The sequence below is a fragment of the Seriola dumerili genome, unplaced genomic scaffold, assembly GCF_002260705.1.
Source record: "Seriola dumerili isolate Sdu_G_001 unplaced genomic scaffold, Sdu_1.0 BDQW01000219.1, whole genome shotgun sequence".
Taxonomy (NCBI): Eukaryota; Metazoa; Chordata; class Actinopteri; order Carangiformes; family Carangidae; genus Seriola; species Seriola dumerili.
The window spans coordinates 4,951,427-4,976,166 of record NW_019174474.1 but is presented as its reverse complement, the minus strand read 5'-3'; the positions used below and the strand labels follow the sequence as shown (position 1 = coordinate 4,976,166).

The 24,740-nt window shown below is 41.2% G+C and overlaps 1 protein-coding gene across 1 annotated transcript in view; it reads left to right on the top strand.

Moving 5' to 3' along the window:
• The window catches only part of LOC111228482 (membrane-associated guanylate kinase, WW and PDZ domain-containing protein 2-like), a 75,403-nt gene that overhangs the window by 45,311 nt on the left and 5,352 nt on the right, over positions 1-24,740 (top strand). The window contains exons 7-18 of the mRNA XM_022754377.1: positions 7,151-7,208; positions 8,130-8,251; positions 8,887-9,069; positions 12,363-12,892; positions 13,813-13,978; positions 19,456-19,487; positions 20,783-20,975; positions 21,100-21,215; positions 21,640-21,832; positions 22,373-22,612; positions 23,695-23,880; positions 24,296-24,611. Of these exons, the coding sequence (XP_022610098.1) occupies positions 7,151-7,208; positions 8,130-8,251; positions 8,887-9,069; positions 12,363-12,892; positions 13,813-13,978; positions 19,456-19,487; positions 20,783-20,975; positions 21,100-21,215; positions 21,640-21,832; positions 22,373-22,612; positions 23,695-23,880; positions 24,296-24,611 (2,335 nt within the window). The remainder of the gene's footprint in view (positions 1-7,150; positions 7,209-8,129; positions 8,252-8,886; positions 9,070-12,362; positions 12,893-13,812; positions 13,979-19,455; positions 19,488-20,782; positions 20,976-21,099; positions 21,216-21,639; positions 21,833-22,372; positions 22,613-23,694; positions 23,881-24,295; positions 24,612-24,740) is intronic.

Sequence of the window (24,740 nt, the reverse complement as noted above, 5' to 3'; positions counted from 1 at the left end):
CCTTCATGCCTCTGTGCTGGCGTCAGTCAGGATTTTGGTGGGCAAAGGTCAAAGTTCAAGGTCACGGTGACCTCACATTCTTGTGAATGCGATATATAAGGAACGTCTCACAAAACACAATTTTGGCTATAACAAACAAATTCATATGCCAATTATGACACAATTTAACTGTGACCGTGACATCATAACTTTCTGCAAAAACAGTTCTGGCCAATATTCAGTACTGTACCTCAGGAAGGGGAGATTGTGACCATATTTCCTGCACCTTGGCTGCTTGGTGGAGGCATACAACCACAAGGTTGTAATTCTAGTTTAAGGTCTGTTTTAAAGCATTTTGAAACAGGGGAAGCAAAGGTTTGTGAATGAAGGAAAAAATCTGAACTCACCAAAAATGAAATTTCAGAGACTAAAATCTAAGAACTGGAATTTAATACAATAAAAGTTCAGTACTGATGTCAGTCACGTAAATAAAAGAGAGTTCCTGTGGTGGTTTGGTGTTATCAGATTACATCAATGAGGTGATCTTACATCCCTGCTGCTGTCACAGCCTTCGGTCAGCGAATTAGGTTGTGATGTGATTCTCCAGAGCGAGATCTGAATCAATACCTTCTCTACCTCTCCTCTCTTCTCCAACTCTTCAATTTTCTCCCTTCTTCATTCTCCCCTCTGCACTCCTTCACCTCACATCTCTGTCACTCGCCCTTTTCAATCTTCCACTCCTCAATTTTCTTTCTCTCTCTCTGTTTTTCTCTCTCCCTCTCTCCCTCTTTCCCTCTGCCCAGTAAAGGGCTGGTCTGTGACAGGAATTCTAATAACACCGCTCAGCTCTGCACAAACTGGTTCTCACTCTCGACACACACACACACACACCACTGTTGTCAATTCACAAACCCTTTTCACAAACATGGCCGACGTACTTCAGCTTCATTTTGGCAGAGCAAAGATCGGTTTTCACCAATGCCAGCAATGTTCAGAAGCCAAGTTTCTGTCAGCTGTAGTGCTCTGTGATCACTTATTTTGTGTATTAGTGCAACAACTTGCTGTTGCTTCTGGCTCTGTTTGGATCTACTTCAGCACAATATTAGAATTTGAGCCCACTGTGAGTTTAACAAAGTTAAAAAATGACAAATTTGTTTGTGTACAAACTAGACTAAGAGTCTACAGCCATGCTAGCAGCTCTGTGAGGCTGCACAGCAGAGCTAAACTGTACCATCAGCATACTAATATGCTCACAGTGACATTGCTAACATGCTTATGTTAGGCAGGTACAATGTTTACCATGCTAACCAACATAGTTTAGCTTGTTAGCATGCTAACATTTCCACTAGCAATAAACACCACGTAGAGCTGAGGGGGTAAAAACATAAACAAAAATATTAGATACAAATACAGATAAATTTTGACCTGATGATGTTAACAGATGAAAAGTCAAGGGATCATCAAAGTTGTTACAATTCATCCTGGAGGCGACAGGAATGTCTACCTTATTTCATGGCAATAATGGTCAAAACATATCACTAACAGCCAAAACTGCCTCGTTGTGGCGCAAGAGAAAAAGTCAGGGGATCACCAGAGTCGGTTTTATCCTCTGGGGAAAATGAATGTCTGGCTAAAATTTCATGGCTTTCTTACCTCTGGACCAGTCCCAAGTTCACTTCTGATCTTTATAAAAAAGTATTTTAATAGAAGGTCACAAACAGCTAACAACTCAGGGACTATGATCAGCCATACCGTATATTAATGACAATATCTGTACTGCACAGCCATATTAAAACATATAATATGTGATAAAAGACTGTTTTACTTGACTTATGCAGATCATTTCTCCCAGAGAAGTCGGAAGTCAATAAATCAGCCATGTTTGAAAGTGGCAAAAATATCCGTTTACTTCCCTCCATCTCCTCCTCTGTCTGTCTTTCTTTCTCTTTATTTTCATTTGTCTGCATTTTATCTACTGTGCAAAGTTGATTTGGGCTCTCTCTTTTTTTGGCCTGCCAGTTTCTGTCTTTGGGGAAGCAGTGGTTAAAGGAAGTTAATGCTTGAGCGATCACTGGAAGAGGATTTTGAATCAAAGACTGTTAGCAGAACGTTTGTGAAGGTCTTGGATGACACATCACATCCTCTCGCAGCACCTTTGAATTGATGCCTTCCAGAAAACAGGTTTAGTTGCCAGGAAATGTTCTCTTTTGCAATATAAACAGCTCAGTGGCCACATGGATGACAGAAGGATATACAGTAGTTTAATCCAGCATGCTGCTCTGTATTTTACTGATCATGTTATTGTTTTCTTTTAATTATCACCTTGTAGCTCTTAGTTATATGCTGAAGTGCCTGTTTTCTGATGTTTACATTATTTGCTTGCAGTGCACCAAGTTACCGTTTACCGCCAATTTTCCATTTTTTTGCCCACATTAATGGACAAGTAGTTTTTGAATGATGAAATATGCATGGAAGCAAGAACGTCAGATTCTGCAAGGAAAGTGAATAAAACAATAAATGTGGGGAGGGAACAGCAGGAAGGGGTGGTGCAGTTTTTAACTGCCCATCTGCCTGAAGGTTTACCCAGAGTCTCACTGCCATAGGCAGCAAGCAGACAAACACTCAGACATACTTTCATCAATGCTGGTTTTGCATCTTCCCTCTTGTTATTCCCTTTCCGTTGCTTCCATCTCATGCATGTCTGGTCTTTTTGCTCCACTTTCCTTTAGCATTTCATATCCTCATTCACTATTCCCTTTCCCCTCACTCAACCTCTCAGGCTTGCTTTGCTCCCTTGCTGCGTTTTTGGTGAATATGAGGAGATGCTATTTTGTGTTGATGTGTTTGGATGAATGTGCAACTTTTGTGTGCATTGTGTTGTATCTATATGCTGAGACTGACTCCCAGAGTTCAAAGGCTTGTCAACACAGATCTGGTTCGCTTGCATTCTTTTTGTCAGGCGGGTCTTTTGTTACGTAACACAAGCCCATATCTCCTCCCTCGCTCAGAGGAGGCAAGAAAAGAGCAGGCCAAGCTTCAAATAACAGCAAGTGTTGGTTTCAGTTCTGCCTTTGCGCACGCACTCAAGCCCAACATCGGTTTCAAAGTAATCTTAGTGCTGTTGATGAAAATATGCTGCTCAGGATCATTTAGAGGCAGGAATCCTCTCTGAGGCCAATGTCACAATGTCGAAACCCTGTCTGTAAGCAACAGAGAAAGTATGAAGTAGGGAATGACACGAGACAGAGATGGGGGAAACAAGAAATATGACAAATGATGAAGTTAGAGGAAGTGGCAATGATGTACAGAGGGACGCCTTATGAGAGCCTCTTCTTGAAAAGAGCAAGAAAGAACCAAATGGAGATAGAGAGAGGTTTGTGTATAAGGAGAGTTGAGGAACTTTCAGTGATGGAGTTGTGCTAAAATGTTACCTCTGAGTTACATCACTGTTATTACTCTCAGTCATGTCTGGACCAGGACTTTTTCTCTGCCTATATTTTTCTCTCTCTTTTAATCTCATTTTTTTGTTGTCTGTGTCTCATTGTTTCAGTCTTGACAGCTCTTTTTTATTTTATGTCTATGCTCTCTACATCTTAGACTCAAAGCTGATACAACGTACCTTTTAATATGGCAGTGTAAACACAATAACACAACATTGAGTTGCAGTCAGATAATTAAAGCTGCTACAGTTGGTTGATTAGTCAATTACTCAGTCAGCTGAAACTTGATATGAAGCTATTTTCATAATCGATTGATATTTTAGATAATTTATTCAAGCTGCAAGTTGGTTTGGTGATCAAGTTTCATCTAGTACCATCATCAGGTCACAATCTTAATTTTCGTTTAAAATCTAATAAATTCCCATCAGCCTCCTTTGTGTTTAGTGCTAATTCACAACTGTTAGCATACTAACACCAAGATTGTGAACATGATGAACATTATAACTGCTATGTTATAATTGTTTCCATCTTTTAATGTGTGAATATTTCCTCCTTTTATTAGTCTTCTATGATATTAAACGGAATGTATTTGGGGTTTGTACTCTTGGTTGGACAAAACAAGTAGTTTGAATACGTAAACTTTGGCTTTGGGAAATTGGTTTGGGCCTTTTTTTCTTTTTTTTTTTACTATTTTCTGACACATAATAGATCAAACAAATAATCAGTTAATTGAGAAAATAATTTACAGAGGAAGTGATAATGAAAATAATAAGGGTTCTAGTACTATTTGAAATTTTGGAGGTTGTTTTTTGGTTTGAGTTTATTGGGTTCTTCAGTTCGTGGTAGTTTCTTTTTTTTCTGAGTCAGATGAGTTCATTGTATCTGTTCCGGCCTGCCCGTTGGTCAGAGAGACTTTGTGTGAGAGGGAAGATGAGTCATCGAATGCTGAGGAATCACAATTAGACTTTATGTCAAGAGAAAAACAAATACAGATACCCATAAAAAAGCACCAGAACACCCAAGCAAGCCCCTCGGTGCTCATTCTATACACAGACACATGATGAGGTGTTTGATTTACTGTCAAAGAAGATGACGCTTTCACTCATTGAGAGATGCAAACACAGTTAAGCCATCTAATATAACACACACACACACACACACACACACACACACACACACACACACACACTGCAAATATAGACTCATATGAATGCTTAAAAACACACAGACAAATTCTCTCTCTGTATTTCAGCGGCAGGAAATAGAGACAAGACAGAGCCCTCAGCTCAGGCGAGAAAAAAAAGACTTCCACTGGTGGTTTCCATGGAAACTGTCTCCCTTTCACTTTAGGGGGAGGGCAAGCGACTAGTGGATGAGTTAGGCCGACATTTAAGGTGGCTCGTGGAAAGGGTGGGAGGGAATTTAAGGTGGTTTGAAGTGTGAATCCATCTGACTTTTCCACCTCAGGGATGAGAAGGGTCGTTTGAGGTAATGACAGTGCAGTGCAGGCGTTTTGAGGAAACGGTAAAGCAGAGAAAAGATAATTGCAGCATCCACCCCTTTCACCTTGGGCTGCACAGTCAGCATGCTCAGCAGCCAGGACACACACACACACACACACACACACACACACACACACACACACACACACATTGACACACAGATTATTGATATCAAGATCACAAATCTGTTCATAATTACATTACAGCATGAAGGGATGATGCCACAGTATCAGCGTCACACAGACTAAATAATTGTAAAAAATAATAGAGCTGAGGATTTATGTGTGTGTGTGCATGGGGTGTGCTTGTATGTGTCTGTCAGTGAGTAAATGAATGTGAAAAGACTTAAGAGGGTTGGGTAGAGTTTTGGGCTGCGTTTTCTGTACTTTTGCCAGTACAGTAGCTTTCTTGGACAAATCGAAACATTTCAGTAATGTTTTACAGGTCTGTAATTTGAAAGCAACTTCGCAAGCTTCCTGGAAATAAGATTTCCTACTAATTGTTGGTAAATTTATTCCATACCTACATTCAAATTAAATGCTAGCATAAGGTTAGTGAGTGCAAAACAACTGAACGTGCTTTGCTGAACATGCATCAATATGAAATTTGTCTACATGACAAGACAAGGACACAATTCAACATATTTCCTATGACAAATTAATGATTAGGAAAAAACAATTACATGTGTGTAAATAGTACTTTGAAGGATGGGCCCATTTTCCCTATAATTTATACCAACTTGCACCGTTTCCAGGACACAAAATTATTAGGAAATTATTATTGCCAGCATACATCTGAGATATGAAATGTTATCTAGCCAAAACAAGAATTTTGCCTAAATAAGATACTGCCTAAAATGATCATGTTCCTGATTTAAATCAATAACAATCTCATTACAACAATAACAAAACATAACCACAAATCAGGCCCTGTGTTTGATGCAACACTTGGTACTTCACAATTTTTGATACTCAGTGCTACAAACACATTTTGGTTGGTATTTAGATTGTGTTTACAGTGGCTGTGGCGTTGCCCAGTTACTGCCCTGTACAAGCTAATGTACAAAGCAGAAACATCACAACCAAACTCCCCACCAGCCACTAGCACACATCTTTCCATACAAATCCAACACCCAGCACACCCTTACACACACTCCATTCCCACTTTGTCTCATTTTTTATTCACCCAGAGCTTTTTTATCACCAATGTTGTCAGCTCTTGTATTTCTTTGTGTGTGTGTATTTGTGTTTTAGTAATAAGCTCAGGGTCCCTGATGACTCACTGTTAGTTTATTTCTCATCTTTTTCAATATGTATGACACTAGTATTCTACTGTTCCATCAGGTTTACTTTATTTCCTTGTGGGAAATGCCCACCTACAGACATCGTCATGACAAGACATGAGGATGAATTAATATGATCAACCTTTCAGTAACACTCACTGATTAATGTTAGATGTGTGTGTGTGTGTGTGTCTGTGTGTGTGTATTTCCCTCAGTCTTATAGTTTGAGGTCAATCCCCTTGTTATTTTCCTTAGTGCTGAAGCCGAAAACCAAAACATTCTGAATGTTGCATACACCAAAGGAGAGAGCTCATTACGTGCAATGTATATTGTGTTTAAAAGTGTTTGTGTGTGTCAGTGAGAAGTTACGTGAAGAGGAATACAAGAATAGGGTATAGAGTATGGGAATTTTAGCAGTGCCTTGACCCAGTTCTTTTACGACTGAGAGAGGCGAGATAAATCAGCAAAGGGACGGCGGAAGTGAGGAGGGAATAAGAGAACCAGAGAGAGAGGATGAGACAATTGACATGCCATGGAAGCAATCCAAGGCAAAAATGTGTGGGTGGGTGAAATAAAAAAGAGACAAACATGAAGTAGTCTGGTGAAGGTATTTTGGCCATAAAGGATTTGTGCACACGACAAAGAGAGGAAGAGAATGAAAGGAAGAGAGGGCAGGATGTGATGTGTCTGACGATTTAAATGTTCTTTCTCTCTTGCCCAGCTTTGTATTGATGTCTCTGTTGTGATTCGTGCCTCCATGAAGAAGCCACTGCTGCAGATCGAAGTGTTGTCTGTCTATTAAAGGAGCACTTTGGGAGCGTCTAGCTGTGAGCCCTGAGATTCATGTCGTCTCCCCTCAGTGGTTCAATTTAGTGTCTACTTTCCTTCTTCTGCTCTGAGCATAAACTGACTTAATTTCACTCCTCTTGTTTTCCCCTTCCTCTCAGAGCTGCCCTATGGCTGGGAGAAGATAGATGATCCCATCTACGGCAGCTACTATGTAGAGTAAGTCTCCCTGTTGACTTGGTTAACTCCGATGCTCTGTAGTATAACAGGAAATCTATTTCCATGGTTTACAACATCTCATTATGAATTATAAATGACAAAATTCTCATTTCTTTTTTATGTCTTTCTGCTCATTTGACTAAACTTTGACAGTGAAATGCTCGTCCGCAGGGACTATCCTAAGAATGCTGCTGATGAAATCTGTTCACCTGCTCAAAATTATGTAATGTGTTGCTGTGCTGTATTTGGAAGTCCATCAAAAATAAACTCTAATTGAGGGTGAAAACGTTCAACATTTGACTGTAGCCACAAATTACCTATAAGAATAACATTTTCACATTATTTCTATATCTTACGTCCAGGAGAAACACATATGTGTCAAATGCCAGTTCAGTATTAACTTCCATTTTATCCTTGTTTTGGTTTGCCATCTGCTAAAGAAAATATCTGGGCTTAGATTTTTATAACTACTTGGACTGAGTCATTTGATTCAGTGTCAACATAAAAAAAAATGATCAGTGGAACTTGAAGACCCTGCTTAGGTGTTTTCAGTTCTTTTAACTTACCGCCTCTGCTCTGGTGCCTATATGCTGGAAATAACATGAGGTCACTGGACTCAGTAATGACTGATGTAATGATACAAGTGTAGTTTTTCCCACCCAAACAGGTGCAAAAAACCTAACGCATGATTCATGGTAGCGTCAACCGTATATGTGTGCAGGACCTTTAAATGCATCGATAATTTAACACACTGAAAGGCAGCATTGTTCTGAATGAACACTTTCACTTTTGGTTCTTAAGTACATTTTACTGTAAAATTTAGAATTCAGAACTGCATTGTTGTATTGCTGTTTGTCTTGGGAAAAGGCTCTGAATTATCTTTTTTTCTCCATTATTTTTAATAATGCAATGTATTTTCAGTCACATAAATCGAAGGACTCAGTTTGAGAACCCAGTCCTGGAAGCTAAGAGACGCCTGGAGCAGCAGCGGCAGATGCAGAGCCAGGGACTGTCTGCTCTACCACTGCCCACTATATACAGAGGTACATATGGAATATTACAGTATGTGCAGTACTTGCTACATGCTGACATACCCACTCAGTTGTATATGAAAATATCGGGACTGCAGAAAGAACTTGCACATAGCACAATCAACCCTGAAAACTTGTGCTGATAGATTTTAAAATTGATTGTTTATTTTTCCTGTTGCATATATTTTGTACATTTTTTTACACCGAACATTGTGCGTTTCTCATTATTTTCCAAACGCATGTCATGGAACCGGCAGTTTCTTTTTTCAATTTGATGGGGCAGATGCACAATGTCACAATGTACAGGGTCGAATGGAGATCCCTGGCCGTACGGGGGACAGAGAACATGCTCGCCCTCAGGCCCCTAGTGGGTTAATCCAGGCACACACATGAGGACGTCCTAGACCAGTACATCATGTACTGCTTCCTCTGAGTGAAAACTGCATATCTCCAATGAGTCATCTTATTGGGAATGAAGGAATATGTGCCTTTATTGGTGTTTTTACATTCAGAAAAAATGTGCAATAGCTTCATTCAGCACTGAGAAGATAATTTCACGCAAAAGCAATTTGACAAACTAAATGTACAAGTTTTATAAATGTCAAGTATATGAAAATATCATGCTTCAAAACCTTGTCTCCCTGCAGAGAAGCCTTTGTTTACAAGGGACCCAACCCAGCTGAAGGGCACCTTCCTGTCCACAGCCCTGCAAAAGAGCAACATGGGATTTGGCTTCACAATCATAGGAGGCGATGAGCCGGACGAGTTCCTGCAAGTGAAGAGTGTAATACCAGACGGACCGGCCGCTCAGGACGGAAAGATGGACACAGGTAATGATGTTTGCCGACGCAGAATATTGACAACTGGTAGAGAAATAAACTGAGGTTTAAACAAACTGCAAGCTGTCACTGTTGTCACTGCTGATACTGTAATACTGTGTTTATACAAATGCTTAAGCACAACCTCATTATTCTGATACCGCAACATTATGGACTTTAATTTCCTGCCAAAGCAGATCAAGTACGAAGACCTTTCGCTGGCAGAGTTTCAGTTTAATTCAAGCAGCTTTTTACCTACCTCTTGGGTAATTTCTGTCAACATTTCTTGTACGTAAAAGGCCAGGGGAGCACAGTAGAGTGTCAGCATCCAGTAAATTTGTTGCTGCTGTGTAATTTTGGCATTGAAAGTTAGACTTGTGCCTCAGCCAACTGGTACATTTCTTAGTATAAGCTAAGCATAACTGGTGCTTTAGTGAGTTTTATAGTTTTAGCTAGCAGAGGTCACCAACAAAATCACATCCACACAATGTCTGTGTTTGCATTTCTGATATATTGTCTTCTCTGATTTTGTGATTTATCAAATAAATTTTAAAAAGTAAGTTAATGTCTCAAAAGTAAATGGCAAAGTGTGCCCTAGTGGTAATTTGGAGCATTATTGTTTATTGTCCATGAAGGAGATATTAAGGCCTAATCTCAAGTATGTTTTGAGAGGTGTTTCTGTGATTTACAGGTGTCACAACCTATTGCCAAAATGTAAATCATAATTTTCTTCTGCAGCTTCACCAAATGTGGATTTTGTGGTTATAGTAACTTACAATGTTATCAATGTTATGTTTTTCCACCAAAGAAATCAGTTTTCAGCCAAATTAAATATTCCCTTAAACCTTCACCTGCCAAGGGTGGACATATGCAACATACAGAACCAAGGCACAATATTTGCTCTATAGAAAAAATAATCCTCTTTATTTAGTAAAACCCAAACTTTGGGCCTCTTTTTTCCACCCTATGGTCCATTTTTGTTGCCAACATTGTGTCTTTAGCTGTTTGAGTTTTTCATATTATTGATACCATTTATTTAGTGTACAGCTTAGGAATTTCAACAACTGTGCTTGTATTTGTGAAAGATTTAAAAACAGTAACACTTTTTTTTTTTAAACTTAGAGGTAGAGGTTTCAGTATCCCCAGAAATATCAATTCATCTTAAAAGGGGACATCATTGGCCGTTGGTGGCATATTTGGGATGCCCTATATTTGTGCCTGTAGCACTGTGTGTCCCAGACAAGGACTTCAGTTTCCTCTCAGCACACTCTGAGTCCTCTGTCGATGCACTACATCGTTCTGCTTTTAATGAGAATGAGAGGTTCCGATTTGATCGGCCATAATTGACACCAGCCCACGCAACACCTACTTCCTTAGGAGAATCATCTCTGCTTTTACAGTGGCACTGCAGGTGCAGCATCACTACATTGGCATCAGTGGTCACAGTATCATCAAAAATCACTCATACGCAGTTACAGCAGTGCCATGAATTGCCCCATACTCGTGCTTTGATTCATAAAACCAAAGATCTGTAACATCCACACAAGCAGTAGTACAGTCTCACACGGCTTACTTAGTGGTTAGAGAGACCCTGCTACATGTGGAAGGTTAACTGCCACAACCAGCTTGCTTTTATTAGCAACATCCTTGAGAAAGACATCAATTCCCTTGCCTGTTCATTTACTGTAAGTTGACGTGGATGAAAGCCTCAGCTAACGGGCTCATATGTGGAACCAAACACCTAGAGTGATTCATAGGTTGATTGTCAGTGTCCTCTAGGTTATAAATATAGATTTTTATTCTTTTACAGAAACAAACCTGGTTGAGGTCTTATCTCAAAGAGCTGATGTTAGTAAAAGTCATAGTGGGCTCTAGTCTTATGTTCAGAGAAGGAATTACTGTATGAGGCTTTATATGTGCTCTGCTCTGAACCTGTCAGCTGGCCCCATGCCTGGCACGATTGGTGCCTAAACTGCTCATTTCAGAGCAGGGAATCCTCCTTCCTACTCTCAGCTTCTCTCTGCTTTTATGTCTCTCCCTCTGCCTATCAGTTTCTCCTTTATCTGGAATCCATCTCTTTCTATTTTATCTTCATCTCTCTTTTTGTCTCTCTGGCTTACCCTTTATTATGCTTTCTTATCCAACCATGTCATCTGACACTTCTCCCCTGCTTGCAGCCTCACTATATTTTCATCTCCTTTCTCTTTCTACCTCTCTAGTTTTTCTCTCTTCATCCCTCCATCCTATTCCGTCCGCCTTTTTCTCTCTCTCTCTGTTCTGATTTCTCTCTCTCTCTCCAACTTGCTCCTCTCCGCTCTGTGACATTGCCAGAGCTGCTCACACACATGCATGCGCACACACATTCGCACTCACACATGCACACGGTCACACAGCCACATACGGGCACTCCCTGGCTGGGATTAGCTGGCCTATTTGAGCTGTGCGGCATTGCTCTTAGGGATTGTGTACGATTGTGCATGTGACATGTAGGGGTGTGTGTTTATGTGTGTGCACATGCTCATGGGAGTGTGTGCATGTCTGCATGTGTGACAGAGAGTGCCTCCATAAGTGTGAAATAGAGGATTTGAGGCAGCTGCATTTGTCACGGGGCTGTGACTTTAAAGCTGAAATCCATAACTTTCCACACATTGAAACTACAGCTGAGATGACAGAGCATCTAGTGTCGCATTTGTGAAGTTGTTTCACCTTGTTGTTTTTGGTGTGCAGGAAAAATGTCAACCACCAACCAGGTAAACTGAACACGAATATAAAATTTAGTGAAGCGATGATATTAGACAGCAGAGTATCATGAAAGTGCGATATTGTAATATAACATGCGTGAGCCAAGACTTAGAACTGTTACTACTTGTGGCTGTAACTGTGTGCATCCATTAAAATATTTGAGATTTTCATAATTAGAGGGTCTCTGTGACTGTCGATGTGCAACAGATGTCTGTCGTATTCACAGAGACACTGACCCTGTCTCTCTCTCTCTCTCTCTCTCTCTCTCTCTCTCTCTCTCTCTCTCTCTCTCTCTCTCACATATACACTTATACATTGCCTGCAGTGGCAGTGAACAGATATTATTTTCCTGTATGACACTTGAGAGGGACACTGCTGCAGCACCTCCTGATGCCGCTGAGATTTGACATTTATGGCATAACAGGCAGTGACAAGTTTTATTTTTGCAGCAGAGTATGTTTACACATGAACCACTGAGATCAGAAAATGTTGTATACGTAACATGTAACATAGTCAGAGTGTGACTGAAGCTGTTGTGCCCTTGCTGTCTTCTTCCTCTTCAGGTGACGTCATCGTCTACATTAATGACATCTGTGTGCTCGGCACCACACACGCCGATGTTGTCAAGCTGTTTCAGTCGGTACCGATAGGTCAGAGCGTCACCCTCGTGCTCTGTCGAGGATATCCTCTTCCTTTTGACCCTGAGGACCCCAGTGGGGCAGCGAGCAGCTCCCTGACACCCATCGGCCTGGAGCACCGCCCCCTGGTTGTGAACGGCCGCAGCAGCTACGACCCGTACCTGGAGTACCTGTCCTTGAGCTCCCAGCTGCCTCCACAGGCTCTGGCCCAGGCTGGAGCGCCTCACCCTGGGGACACACATCTAGACGGCTCATCCCTGCCGCCTACCACACCTGGCTCAGCCTCGGCACTCACGCCTCATGAAGACAACGTGTCCATGGCCTCCTCGGGGACTGCAGGGGTTGCCGGGGCAACAGGACAAGGGGCAGAGCTGCTGACGGTTACTATGGTGAAAGGGGCGGAGGGATTTGGGTTCACTATTGCCGATAGTCCCACTGGTCAGCGAGTTAAACAGGTGATGCATCGTTGATCATCTCTACATCTCTTCATTCACTCAGTAGACCATGATTAGTCCAGAAATGAAAGGCTTCAGAGCTGTTTGATGTTTTAATTGTATTTTACTGTCTGTGTTTCAGTAGTGGATGTGTTCATTAAAGAGTGAAATCTCAGTCTCCAGCTAAACTCAGTAGTTGAGTTGAGTTTCAAGTTAAACGTGAGGCAGAGTTAAAAGAGCAGGTCAAGGTAAATTTAATTCAGTCAGTGCAACTTAGGAGAAAGAGACTGAGATAATAAGAACAAAGTCAGTTCAGCTTGAGTTGGATTTGCTATCTATTACCATGGTAATGAATGAATGAAGACTGTCCTAAAGAAGCTCAATCCCAACCTGTGTACTTAAAATCCAGGCAGTGAAGAACAGATAAATTAGACAAGATGGTGTGACAGATTTTATATTTATGTAGTAAAATATCTGCACTACGAAACATCTGCCTTAACAAACAATTTGTTTTATGTTCAACATTTATACAAATAAAAAAATAATAATAATAATAATTGCACCTTTTCTTGGTGCATTTTCCTTTGCTTCCACAAGCAATCTGCATGGAGGTATCTTGAAATATTGGTCCTGTAAACCTTTAAACAGGCAAAAATTCTTGAATTCATTTTGGAAACAGTTGAAATAATTCAAAATATGATTTTAGGGACCAACAATAGATAGCTGGTTTGGATAGAGATTTTTTTGTAGACTTATCAGGAAAATGATGAATTGTGGTCCCTCAATACAAAAATAAACTTTGAAGGTTTCACTCTAACCCTTTTTATTAATTATGGTAGATAATCAAAGTCTTCTGATAATGATATTGGAAGGTGCCACAAAATCAAATAGTAGTAGGTCAAATTGACTGACGAAGGACATGTATTGTTGCTATGGTGCAGGTGCTGGAGCCGGGCTCACAGGGAGCGTCGGGGCTGATAGAGGGAGACCTGATCCTGGAGGTGAACCAGCAGCCAGTGGCTGCAGCTGGACATGGACGAGTGGTGGAGATGCTTAAAGAGTGTCCTGTGGGAGCAGAGGCAACACTCCTCATACAGAGAGGAACAGGTGAGAGAGAGAGAAACGGATTCCTTGTTTCTGTCTCTTTTCTGTCTGTCTGTCTGTCTGTCTGTCTGCTTGGTTCTTCTAATACAGTCACACTCTTTCTCTCGTTCATTCATAAGGGCGACAACTAAGCCTGTAAATTGGGCCTAATAAAACTAGTGCCAAATAAACCAGTTTTATAGTACAGATTCATAGTAACTGAAAATTGATAGCTATACTTGATTGATGGAGAAAGCATGCTTTATTTTGTAATGACAATGACAACATTTGTTTTGGGGGGTATAAATGTGATTTACTTTCTCAAGATAGTCATAGTGTTTACCACCTGCTGATACCCCTTGATCTATTTATGTCATTAGCTGTGACCCAGCTGACTATAAACTGACTTCTGATTGGAATGCACAAATATCATGTTACTGTGCATCTTCAGCCCCAGCTGCAAATTCACAAGAGATGAGTCAAGTAGAGTTGACAGTGAGAGCTGAGAGAGCAAATGAGATTTTGATTATGATCATTTTGAGACCGGTTGTATTTTTGAACACTTTCAAATGGTTTTATTCAAGTGTCTAGATGAGATTTTATTTTTGGAATATTATTAAATAGTTTAGAGGATGAAAGAATAATTTTTCCTGGTGTAAAACTGGGCAAATTATCATATTATTTTTTGACACACAGTGACAACGGTGTTTTCCTAAAAAGAGAAATAATTTAGGATTATTTCACAGACCAATAATTAATATGTGCTGGTTAAGAAAAAAATGAAACTTTAATGTTCCCCTCTGGGAAATTAGATCATTGCATGATTTAACAGTCACAGGACACATTGTTAGACATAGAAAATAGAAAACATGAAATGATGAAGAAATTATGAAATGAACAATATGTATAGTTTAGTGTATTTCATATGTGCTGACTCATTATTACAGATGAGAAAAGAAAGTAATCAGATGCCGTCCAAAGTGTTGTGTGTGTCACACCATGAGCTCTCAGTGTTTTTCCAAATGCGGCTTTATCACCGACACGTCATCAATGTTTTCCACTGAACTAGACTGGAGCAACACAGGGGGATTTAATACAGGGAAGTGTTTTAAGATACAGCAACTCAAAAGCTGTTCAAACGTAACATGCAGTGGAGATGAGAAGCAGAGTTAATCTCACTGTTAGGTGTAGTGCAGCTCTGTGGGTTGAGATGGCACCGACACTGCTGGAGGGGGGGGGGGGGGGCTTCATTCTCACTGGGGCCACTCATGTTCAAAATAAATGCAGTTATTTTACCGTAATGTGTTTTCTGACAGAAATGACTGTGGAGAGTGTCATCTAGCCGGCAAACAAGCTGAACTGGTTGCATGATGTTGTTTGGCTACCTGTACTGTCTCACGACTCCACACTCTGAAATGATGATGTTTTGATTATACAAACAGCATTTTTACTGTTTTCAGTACATGAATCTTCAACTTTGATGAGAAGCTGGGTTACGACAGTTGAGTATAAACCAAAAAGTTCCCTTTGTATCATCTTGCAATTTTGAAATCACTGGCTATATCTAGATTTACTGATACAATCGTATTTGTTTCTGTATGTGACAGACTACCCACCACCCTGTCTGAGTCTGTGTGTTTGTCTTGATCTTTCTCACAGTGGCACAATGTTTCCTTCCACACCCACTTGAATTTTAAGGAAACATTTAGAAATATTCTTGATAGATTTCATTGTTAGCTGTCTGTGTATTTAGACACACAATTCAGGGCTAGTGTTGTTCCACAATACTTGCCACATGTCACATCTCTGTAACAGGCTCTGCATTGTAATGAGCTGCACCACACCACCTTTAGTTTTCTGCACACGTTCAGCATTTTACCTTCCCTCTTGAAGTGAAAGGAGGAGACGACCACATTCCCTCAGTCTGAGAAAATAAATCAAAATGGAGTAATAAAGTAGCCCAAAAGAGAAATGAGAGAAAATTTCACAGTGGGGAAGTTTGAAGTGCAGAGTTCTTGTAATATTGCCAGAACGACATGGAGTGTGGCCATTTTCCCTCTTCTCCTATTTCCTGCAAGATTGGCCACCTGTGAGGAAATTAAATTGCACAGTGAAAGCTTTATTTGTTTGACATGTGCTCTTGCACTCATTCTCTAAAAAGTGCTCTGGTCACAGGGTCAAAATTAGACTTGATAATTACCTGGGGCTACCTATACTGCTGAGCCCATGGCCATCTGACAAACACACACACACTCAACCCTGCAATGATTTACTATACAGCACCACCTGGATGAAAGTTCAGAAAGTCAAAGACTTCCTATCCTTTGGCCATTTAAAAATACAATGTTCACAAGTTCACTGTTTGCTTTTGATGTGCCACCCAGCAGCTGTGTAGTTCACATTTTCATGCTCATTTTGTCGTCAAGTCTGTAGTTTTTCTAGAGATGAATTGCCATGAGTGAAGAGTTAATTTGCATTGTTTCTGAGATGATAACAGAACAATGAAGACGAATTATAGATACGCTCTCTTTTTCATGGGTTATATTTAATCAGGGATGAAGGCAATCAGTCTCATATGCATCTCAGGTTTAATTAATTGAAGTGTGACAGGAATTATTATCGCAGAACTGAAAAGCAATCAAAGACATTAGCTCTTAGTGGTCCTGATACATCAGACTATCTGATGTAAGTGTTGCTGGGTGGTTTGCTGATTTTATGTCAGTGCTCTTGTCCAAAGCCTATTATTGACAAATATTGGAGATGTATTGACAAACTGTTGCCTGATCTAAGTGAATTGATTGTGTTCTCTATGGTGTTCAGTGAACTATAATCAGTTATTTGACTAATAAAGTCTACTGTGTCTGTGATGAGTACAGATGACTTAAGTGTTTCCAGCGGGAATAGAAAAAAACTGTGTGTGTGTGTGCGCGCGCACATGCGCGCGCACGTCAGCATGCATGCAGCTGAGATCAAATGTTGTGATGCTGAGCAGCAGAGCATCTTATGACCATGCAGAGCCAACATGTGCCACCTGGTGGTTAACCTTTGTAAAGACACACACTCAGGTTTCCCTGTCAGATACGCCATTTAAAAAGGCTGCTGAAATTCAATACACAAATGAGATTGCCTCACACACATTAATGCATTACCACATGTACATACACAGATCTGTATTCAAATTCACACACACGCACACGGCTTGCAATGGATATTCCTCTAAATGCTGAGCTGAATGTGACAAATTACCTCCCTTCCCCCAAAGATGCCATCTCCTTCAAACTCGCCCGTTTCTGTCAAACAACTCAAGACAACGGCCCCACAGGGACTATCAGCCTGACACACCAGGAGCCTCTCTGGCTCTCTCTGTGCCTCTCTCCTCTCTGTGGGGTGAAAAAAGGGACAAGGTCCTTTGTCGTGACTCAGATGTGCAAAATGTCAGGAATGTTTAAGCATGTTTGTGTTTGTAGATGTAGCATTTTTTTGCAGAGCACAGAAATCCCACATCCAGTGGAATTCAGGTTGCACATGATTCCAGACGTATGACTGAGAGCATCAGTGCTTTGTGTAACACAGACAGGGTGTTAGACCGTGTGTGTGTGTGTGTGTGTGTGTGTGTGTGTGTGTGTGTGTGTGTCTCTCTGTGTCTGACTACTCCGCTGTAGCGTGGGCACTCTGCCAGAGTTCCACTGAGCTCTGGTCGTGTTCACAGCTCCATCCCGACATCCCAGTTTGAAGCGGAGCCAACCACAGGCTAGAGACATTTTGCAGCACCAATGAGGATGCAGATCATGGCTGTGAAGAAAAGGGTGTCAGACTGCACAAGCCAATCAGACTGATCTGAAGGCCTTCCAGAGCTCAGCAGGCTAGTCTGTGAGGCCGGCCTGCCAGACTGCCTGACCACTGACTCGTGAGAGAAGCCACATGAAGCCTCTCTACCAGTCATTCATTTGTAATTCATCAGCATGCATACGAGTGTGCTACACATCCGGCACATATGCCGATGAACTGTATTAGCATTTAAATTAAGCTTAAATGCATCTGTGAGGATGCCGCCCCTCTTTAATATGAGTGGACAATTGTAGCTTGTACTCATTTCCTTCAGTGGGTCATTAAGGAAAGTTTCATGAGAATGAGTTATTAGAATTCCTTAAAGGCATCCCTGAAGGCCTGTGTTCCCTGCAGAATGTGGTTATTAGTCCCAACCTCCCACAGAGCCCTCCCTCTGCTGCTGCCACTGTGCTGAATCATTTCAGCACCACGGATAGCTCTCCTCAAACCTGCGTTCATGCATTCATGGACGGGAGGGTTTTTATTTGTCTGCATTCCTCATCTTCTTGCGTCTTCCTCCATGCTCACAGCAGGGATGGAGGACATTTAGTTAAAAATGAAAAGGACTTTCAAATAGCAAAAATGCTTTAATTGCGCAAATGGAGAAGGGCGGGGAAAAATTTGGGAAAAATAAAAGTGGAAAAATGTAAGGAAAGGCAAAAATTAATTTCAATTTTCAATTTGTCTTCACACAGAGTGGCAGTTATCTATTGTATTTTATTTTCCTCAAATCTCCCCCTACTCGCTGATTTTGATGGAAAGTTCTGCCATTCTGCTCCGTTGCTAAGTGCTCTGGCTTTCATCTCACACATCTAAAAAGCAGGCGGATGTAGTTGGAGAGTAATTCCATAAATATATTCCATCTAGTGCTCTCTGACATTTTTGAGAAAATCTCATAAACTGAATAAATATTAAATATATCAGGATTCTCTAAAGAATTTTTTACAAGTACCCACATCTGTTAAAGGATTCATCAGCGATGCTGCAGGAGTATTTCGTGCTTGATGAGTGTGTTCATGTGTTTCTATCCACATGTGTAAAGATGGAGACTGAATGTTTACACGAAGCAGCCATTGCATGCCCCCCCCCCCCTCCCCCCTCCCCCCTCAACCATGTCTAACTGTATGTATTTGGGTCTCTGCAGCATAAATGTAGTGTATGTCTTTGATTCAGTGGAGTCACTGGGGAGCTGTGTTGATGAGATTGTTGTTGCAATGTAGTGTGCTCCCTGCTTCCTACATGCAGATAAAATATGACTTGCAGAGAAAACTATCTGTGTGTGTGTGTGTGTGTGCGGGTGTCTGTGTGTGTATGTGTGGGTGTGTGTGTTTGGGGGAGGGGGTCTCTGTTTTTGCCCGCAGCTAATGATGTAATTATGTTGAAAACAAACGCAACAACCAAACCCGTTTAGGAAGAGTTACACAAACAAAGTCAAAACAGGGGAATATGAAATCAGCAAACTGAGAATGAGAAATTTTTCACACATTAAGGGAAGATGATTTTAACACTTGCTTCCGATATGTCATTTGTAGAAACCTTTGCACACTATGTAGGTTCCATCATAGTTGTTTTCGCTGTGTAGTTGTAATTGTCCTTTTTACTGTTTGATAAAGATCTGACAGATTGTCTGAGCCTGCTCTCTGCCAACTGTGCTTTCTCTCTTTCTTCCTCAGGCCACATCTCTCCGTGGAAGGCCTCCAAACAGGTACAATGATTGAGCCAAATGTGTTTCTGCTTGTGTGTGTGCGTGTGTGAGGGAGAGACAGAGAAAATGTACATCTGTGGACAGGATTTGTTTGTCGAAGCAGAGAGGGTGAGATAGCAGCAGATCGGATTGGTGTTTGTCACTGAGGCTGTGATGCCTCAGAGGTGCTTGGCTTTTTCTTTATTGTGACATGAACCAGCCTGTCCTTACCTGCTTATTGGTTTGATCACATTGGATCTCACACCTTGCCAGCTGGGGAAAAGCTCTTCAGATTTATACTTAAACTACACCTGTTACTCCTCATACAATCAGCACTCATTCATGATATGATAAATTGTTTTTCTTTTTGCATTGTGTTACTAAATCACAACATTTAACTAAATATAACTCGCACACTTGTCATGATAATACAAGTTTTATCTCTCCCCACCCACAAAATCACTAAATCATGTGCACAGCTGCTTTATACTGTATGAAAAGGTTTTCTTTTAGTTCATTAAATCCCTGCAGCCGTCTGAAGGCAGGAGGACACGTGTTGATAAATCTGCAGCATCTGATTTGAGAAGTGCCGAGTCAGAGCACAGTGGCATTACAGGCAGCTGTCCATTGTGTTTACCTTAATTAAATCACATGCAAATTACACCAGGCTGCTAAAAAGTAACCCCAAATAATACTACACACACCAGACTGGTTCACTGTAACTCTGTGTTCTGTTGTTTAAGTGGGAGATGTTGGATTACAGCGGCATTCCCAACTTTCTTTTTAGGAAATGTAGCATTTCATGTTTTATTCTTGTAATGCATCACAGTGCAAATGCTGTTGTGTCATATTTTAAGGTCTGATGTGACCATTTATAACCTGAGATGGAGTAGAAATAAAACTGAAATTGTGTCAGATTGATGTGGTCATATAAACAGCCTCATCAATATTTTTTATTATTTATTTTCTATTAAATAAAAACCCGCACCATCTGCCGCTGGCTACAGATTTGGGCTACTTTTTGTTCAGGGCGTGCCACTTTGCAGCATCAAGACAATAATATAACTTCCTAGAAAAGCCTCTTTCTGTTTGTTGAGCTGTTGTCATCATGCGTCAATGTGATGGGCACAGCTGTTACAGAACGATGAGATTTATGCACCACATCAGCCAGCCCTTTAGGACTTTGCATTGCTGTGCCTACATGAACCAAAATAGCAGGTGTGCTTGGAGAAATAGTCCATGTGCCCAAGACCTGCAGATTAAAATAGGGCCCCAAATCTTCAATTAAACATCTGTTGTTGGTGTTTTCCTTGTAGTTAACTGACCAGTGGGACCCGCATGGCAGCCCCCAGGCAAACTTGTCTGGTCCAGTCTTGCCACCTGGCACTCCCTTCCCAAACCAGCCACAGCACCGCACTTCTGTGCCTGACTCAACTGAAGGCTTCGATCTGAACAAGCCTGACCCTTATGACCTTTATGAGAAGTCGAGGGCTATCTATGAGAGCCGACGTGAGTACAGAACCTTCAGTTCTTGATGGACAGAGTGTTATGTTGCTTTAAACACATAAACACACAATATGTGGATTTGAATCGAAAAAAGTCAACCTTTACTGTCTGTATTTCTGCGTGTCAGGTCCAGAGTATGAAGAGGTGGAGGTGCATCTGCTGAGAGAGAAGACCGGGTTTGGCTTTCGCATCCTGGGGGGAGACGAGGCCGTGCAGGCTGTGAGTCCGGACGCCCGTGACAAGGCTCGTATGGGACGGGCTGGACCACAAACACTTTTAACCTCATGCACACCAACCTCGTCTGACCTGCACATAAACTTATCTCACACTCTTCATCCAGTTACAGTTCATACAACTAACCAACATACTTTACGCACACACACACACACATACACACAAGCACACTTTCTCTTTCTCACACTGTCCTGACCCTCTAACTGCTCAGTACCTCCCATACTGAAGTAACGCCTTGCTAACTTGTGCAAGTGTACAACAGCATGCAAACTGTGAGAATATGGTAGCAGAACATTTGGAAAGTGAAAAATGCTGCCATGACCCAAAACTAGTTTGCAAGCTAGATAAAGCAATTATTGTGTGATTCCACCGTGCCTCTGTATCATCCTCTTCACCTTCATCTATGCTGCTAATATTGATTTTCTTTGAACAGATTGTTATTGGCGCTATAATAGAGAACACTCCTGCTGAGCGTGATGGGCGACTTCGACCTGGGGATGAGCTCATTTCTGTGGATAAAAATGTGGTTGCTGGGAAACCGCACAAATACGTAATAGACTTGATGCATGCAGCCGCTCGCAATGGTCAAGTTAGCTTGACCGTGAGAAGGAGAGTGCAAATGCCTGGTGAGGACATGTTTTGTTTTTGTTTTTTTTTTTGGTTTCTTTTTTTTTTTTTTTGTTCTCTTGTGTTTTGTTTTTTCACACTTTACAGAGACTTGAAAACATGCGGCACATTTCACTGGCATCAAGTAAAAAAATAAAAGACGACTTGGACAAGACACACATGTTGACAGTCTGCGTGAGGTATCAGTGTGTACTTCTCACCCACACACCTTTTCTGTGGTAGTAGATCATACATACATCTATCCTTTGTTCATTGTGAGCACTGCAGCTGGCTCTGTGATTTGTCTTTCTAAATGTAGTACAACTGCAAGGGCATGTGGTTACACAAGAGTCATACCTATCAAATGACAGACGGGCAAAGTTTGACTTTGAATCCCTGCTGGAAGTAGAGAAGTGCTCTATTGCATTCAGTGGCTACATCTTAAGCTGCTTTCATTTTAAAAGAAGCTTTAAGTAAATGGCCTCTGTGGGTAAACTGGTCGTGTTTTACAGTAGCAGAGTTGCTCTGACTCATCTTATCTCCTCGTTCCTTTCCTCCAGGTGAACCGTGTCCTGTGAATGGGCGCAGCCCCGGCTCGGTGTCGACACAACACAGCTCTCCACGCAGCGATGCAGCCTCAGCTTCGGGCCCTTCAGCAGTCGCCATCCCCGCTACCACCTCTCCTCCAGAGGGATCCGCCCTGCAAACAAGTGATGTGGTTATTCACCGCAAGGAGAATGAGGGCTTCGGCTTTGTCATCATCAGCTCCCTGAACAGACCGGAGAACGCCACTGTCATCAGTGAGTTGCTTCTGTCTGCCCTAAAGGTTGTTACTGAACACAAATGGTGATTTGTAAATCTTTATGATCAAGGATCCCAAGGGTGGCGACTGTCCTCGAGTGGTTGTTTATGGGTTTTTGTGACCGTTATATTTTCTGGTGCTATATAGTATCTTTGAAAAATGTGCAGCAAAATTTAAAAAATATATTTTATTTAATTATATTCAGTGATTTGAATATATTAAACAGTGTTAAATACATTTTAAGGTATCAGATTTTTTACAAGACAGATTGTCTCCATAATATCTATTATATCTGTTTTACTAATGACCAGTGGGCTGCATGTCCCTTACCAATTAATGTACTTGAGTAGTGTTTCTTTTCATGTTCAATAGTTTCAGAACCTTCATTAGCTGGGGTCAAACTGGAATTAAGATCAAGATTTAAGATTAAGAATTAAGATTTAAGATTTAAGATTTAAGATTTGTATTTTTATTTATTTATTTTTTGGTTCTAAATTGGTCTAAATTTCATGCCAAGATAGTATTAAAAGACTTTTTGAAAGTCTTAAATGTGGCTTTATTAAACATGTGGTTACAGTAAAGAGAGCTGATCTCTTTTAACAGACTGTGTGATTCTTGAGTCAGCTTGGATTGAGTGCACACTGAAGATAAATATATCCTGCACAAATACCCATGCAGTCACAGAAACATCTATTGCAGTCCAAAAACATTGCTATAAATTTATTTCTCTGCTTGGTGTATCCAGAAATATTTTACATTGAAGAGAAATTTCTCTGTTTTTTGTATTTATTTGTGTAAGAAGTCTCAATAAAAGATAAAATAAAAATAGACAATGTAACATTTTTTAAAGGTTTGAGCAGTGTACTTCTGTACAGTCACAGTGTTTCATAAGGCATAGTAAATATTTTTAACTTTAATTTTAAATTTACTGCACCATACCACAGTGATGACTGCTGAGGCTCATACTGTAAAACAATTCAAAATGTTTTCTCCACTTTAAAATGGACTTCCATCAGTGCTGTCTTGACATCTTTCTTCAAAATTGGTGTTGACAACCACCTTGTTATTGCCTGTTTCCAGCTGTGCCCCATAAAATAGGACGTATCATCGAGGGCAGCCCTGCAGACCGATGTGGGAAGCTGAAGGTGGGCGACCGGATCCTGGCTGTGAACGGACAGTCCATCATCAGCATGCCACATGCAGACATTGTCAAGCTCATTAAAGATGCTGGACTAACAGTCACACTGCACATCATACCAGAAGAGGGTGAGTGTCAGGCCTCTTGTTTAGTTTTCTCTTTGTACTTGATGAAGACAACTATTTGAAGTCAGTTTCCTTTGTGAAGGAATATATTTTATTTTACTGGTCTAAGTAAAATACTGGTCTAAGGGGAAGCTTGCACACAAAATGTATTCTGAAATAAAAAATTCAAAACAAGGACACAGGATTTAGAAGAGTGATTCTCCTGCAATGTTTTGGTTATGGTGGCACTTGAACATTTCAACCAGTCCTCTTTATTCAGCAGATAATTCAGTAGTTTTCTCAAATACATTTCAGAAAATTTTAGTGCTGCAGTCTTGTGCATCCTGAGCATGTTTTTATTTTTCAATTCATTCTAATCCTCCAGAGTTTAACATTTTTCACCCCAGTGAACTCTTGTCTCACCTTCTGTCCCCCACAGGTTCCCATTCTGGGCCCAGCTCAGAGAAGCAGAGCCCCATGACCCAGAAACACAGCCCACAGACCCAGCCCAGTCCTGTAGCCCAGCCAAGCCAAGGAGGCATCCAGCCCGGCCAAACGGCTCCTCAGCCTGGCCAAACGGCCACTCAACCAGGTCAAGCACCTGTCCAGCCCGGTCAGACACCAGCTCAGACAAGCCAAACGGTGACTGGACCTCCTGCACCAGCAGCCTCCCAGCCTGCACCAGCTGGAACCCAGCAGAGCCCCGTCACCCAGCCCTCTGGCCTCCCTCCACAGCTCTACCTCCACGATGGCAGGTAAGAGGTGTGCTAAGAGGGATGTTCCTGTTTGGACTCAGCAGGAACATTTTGTGAGATTCCCTAAACAGAATCTTGGTGACTGGAAGAAGGAGCAGGAGTTTTCAAAGGTGACAGATATCAAACTGT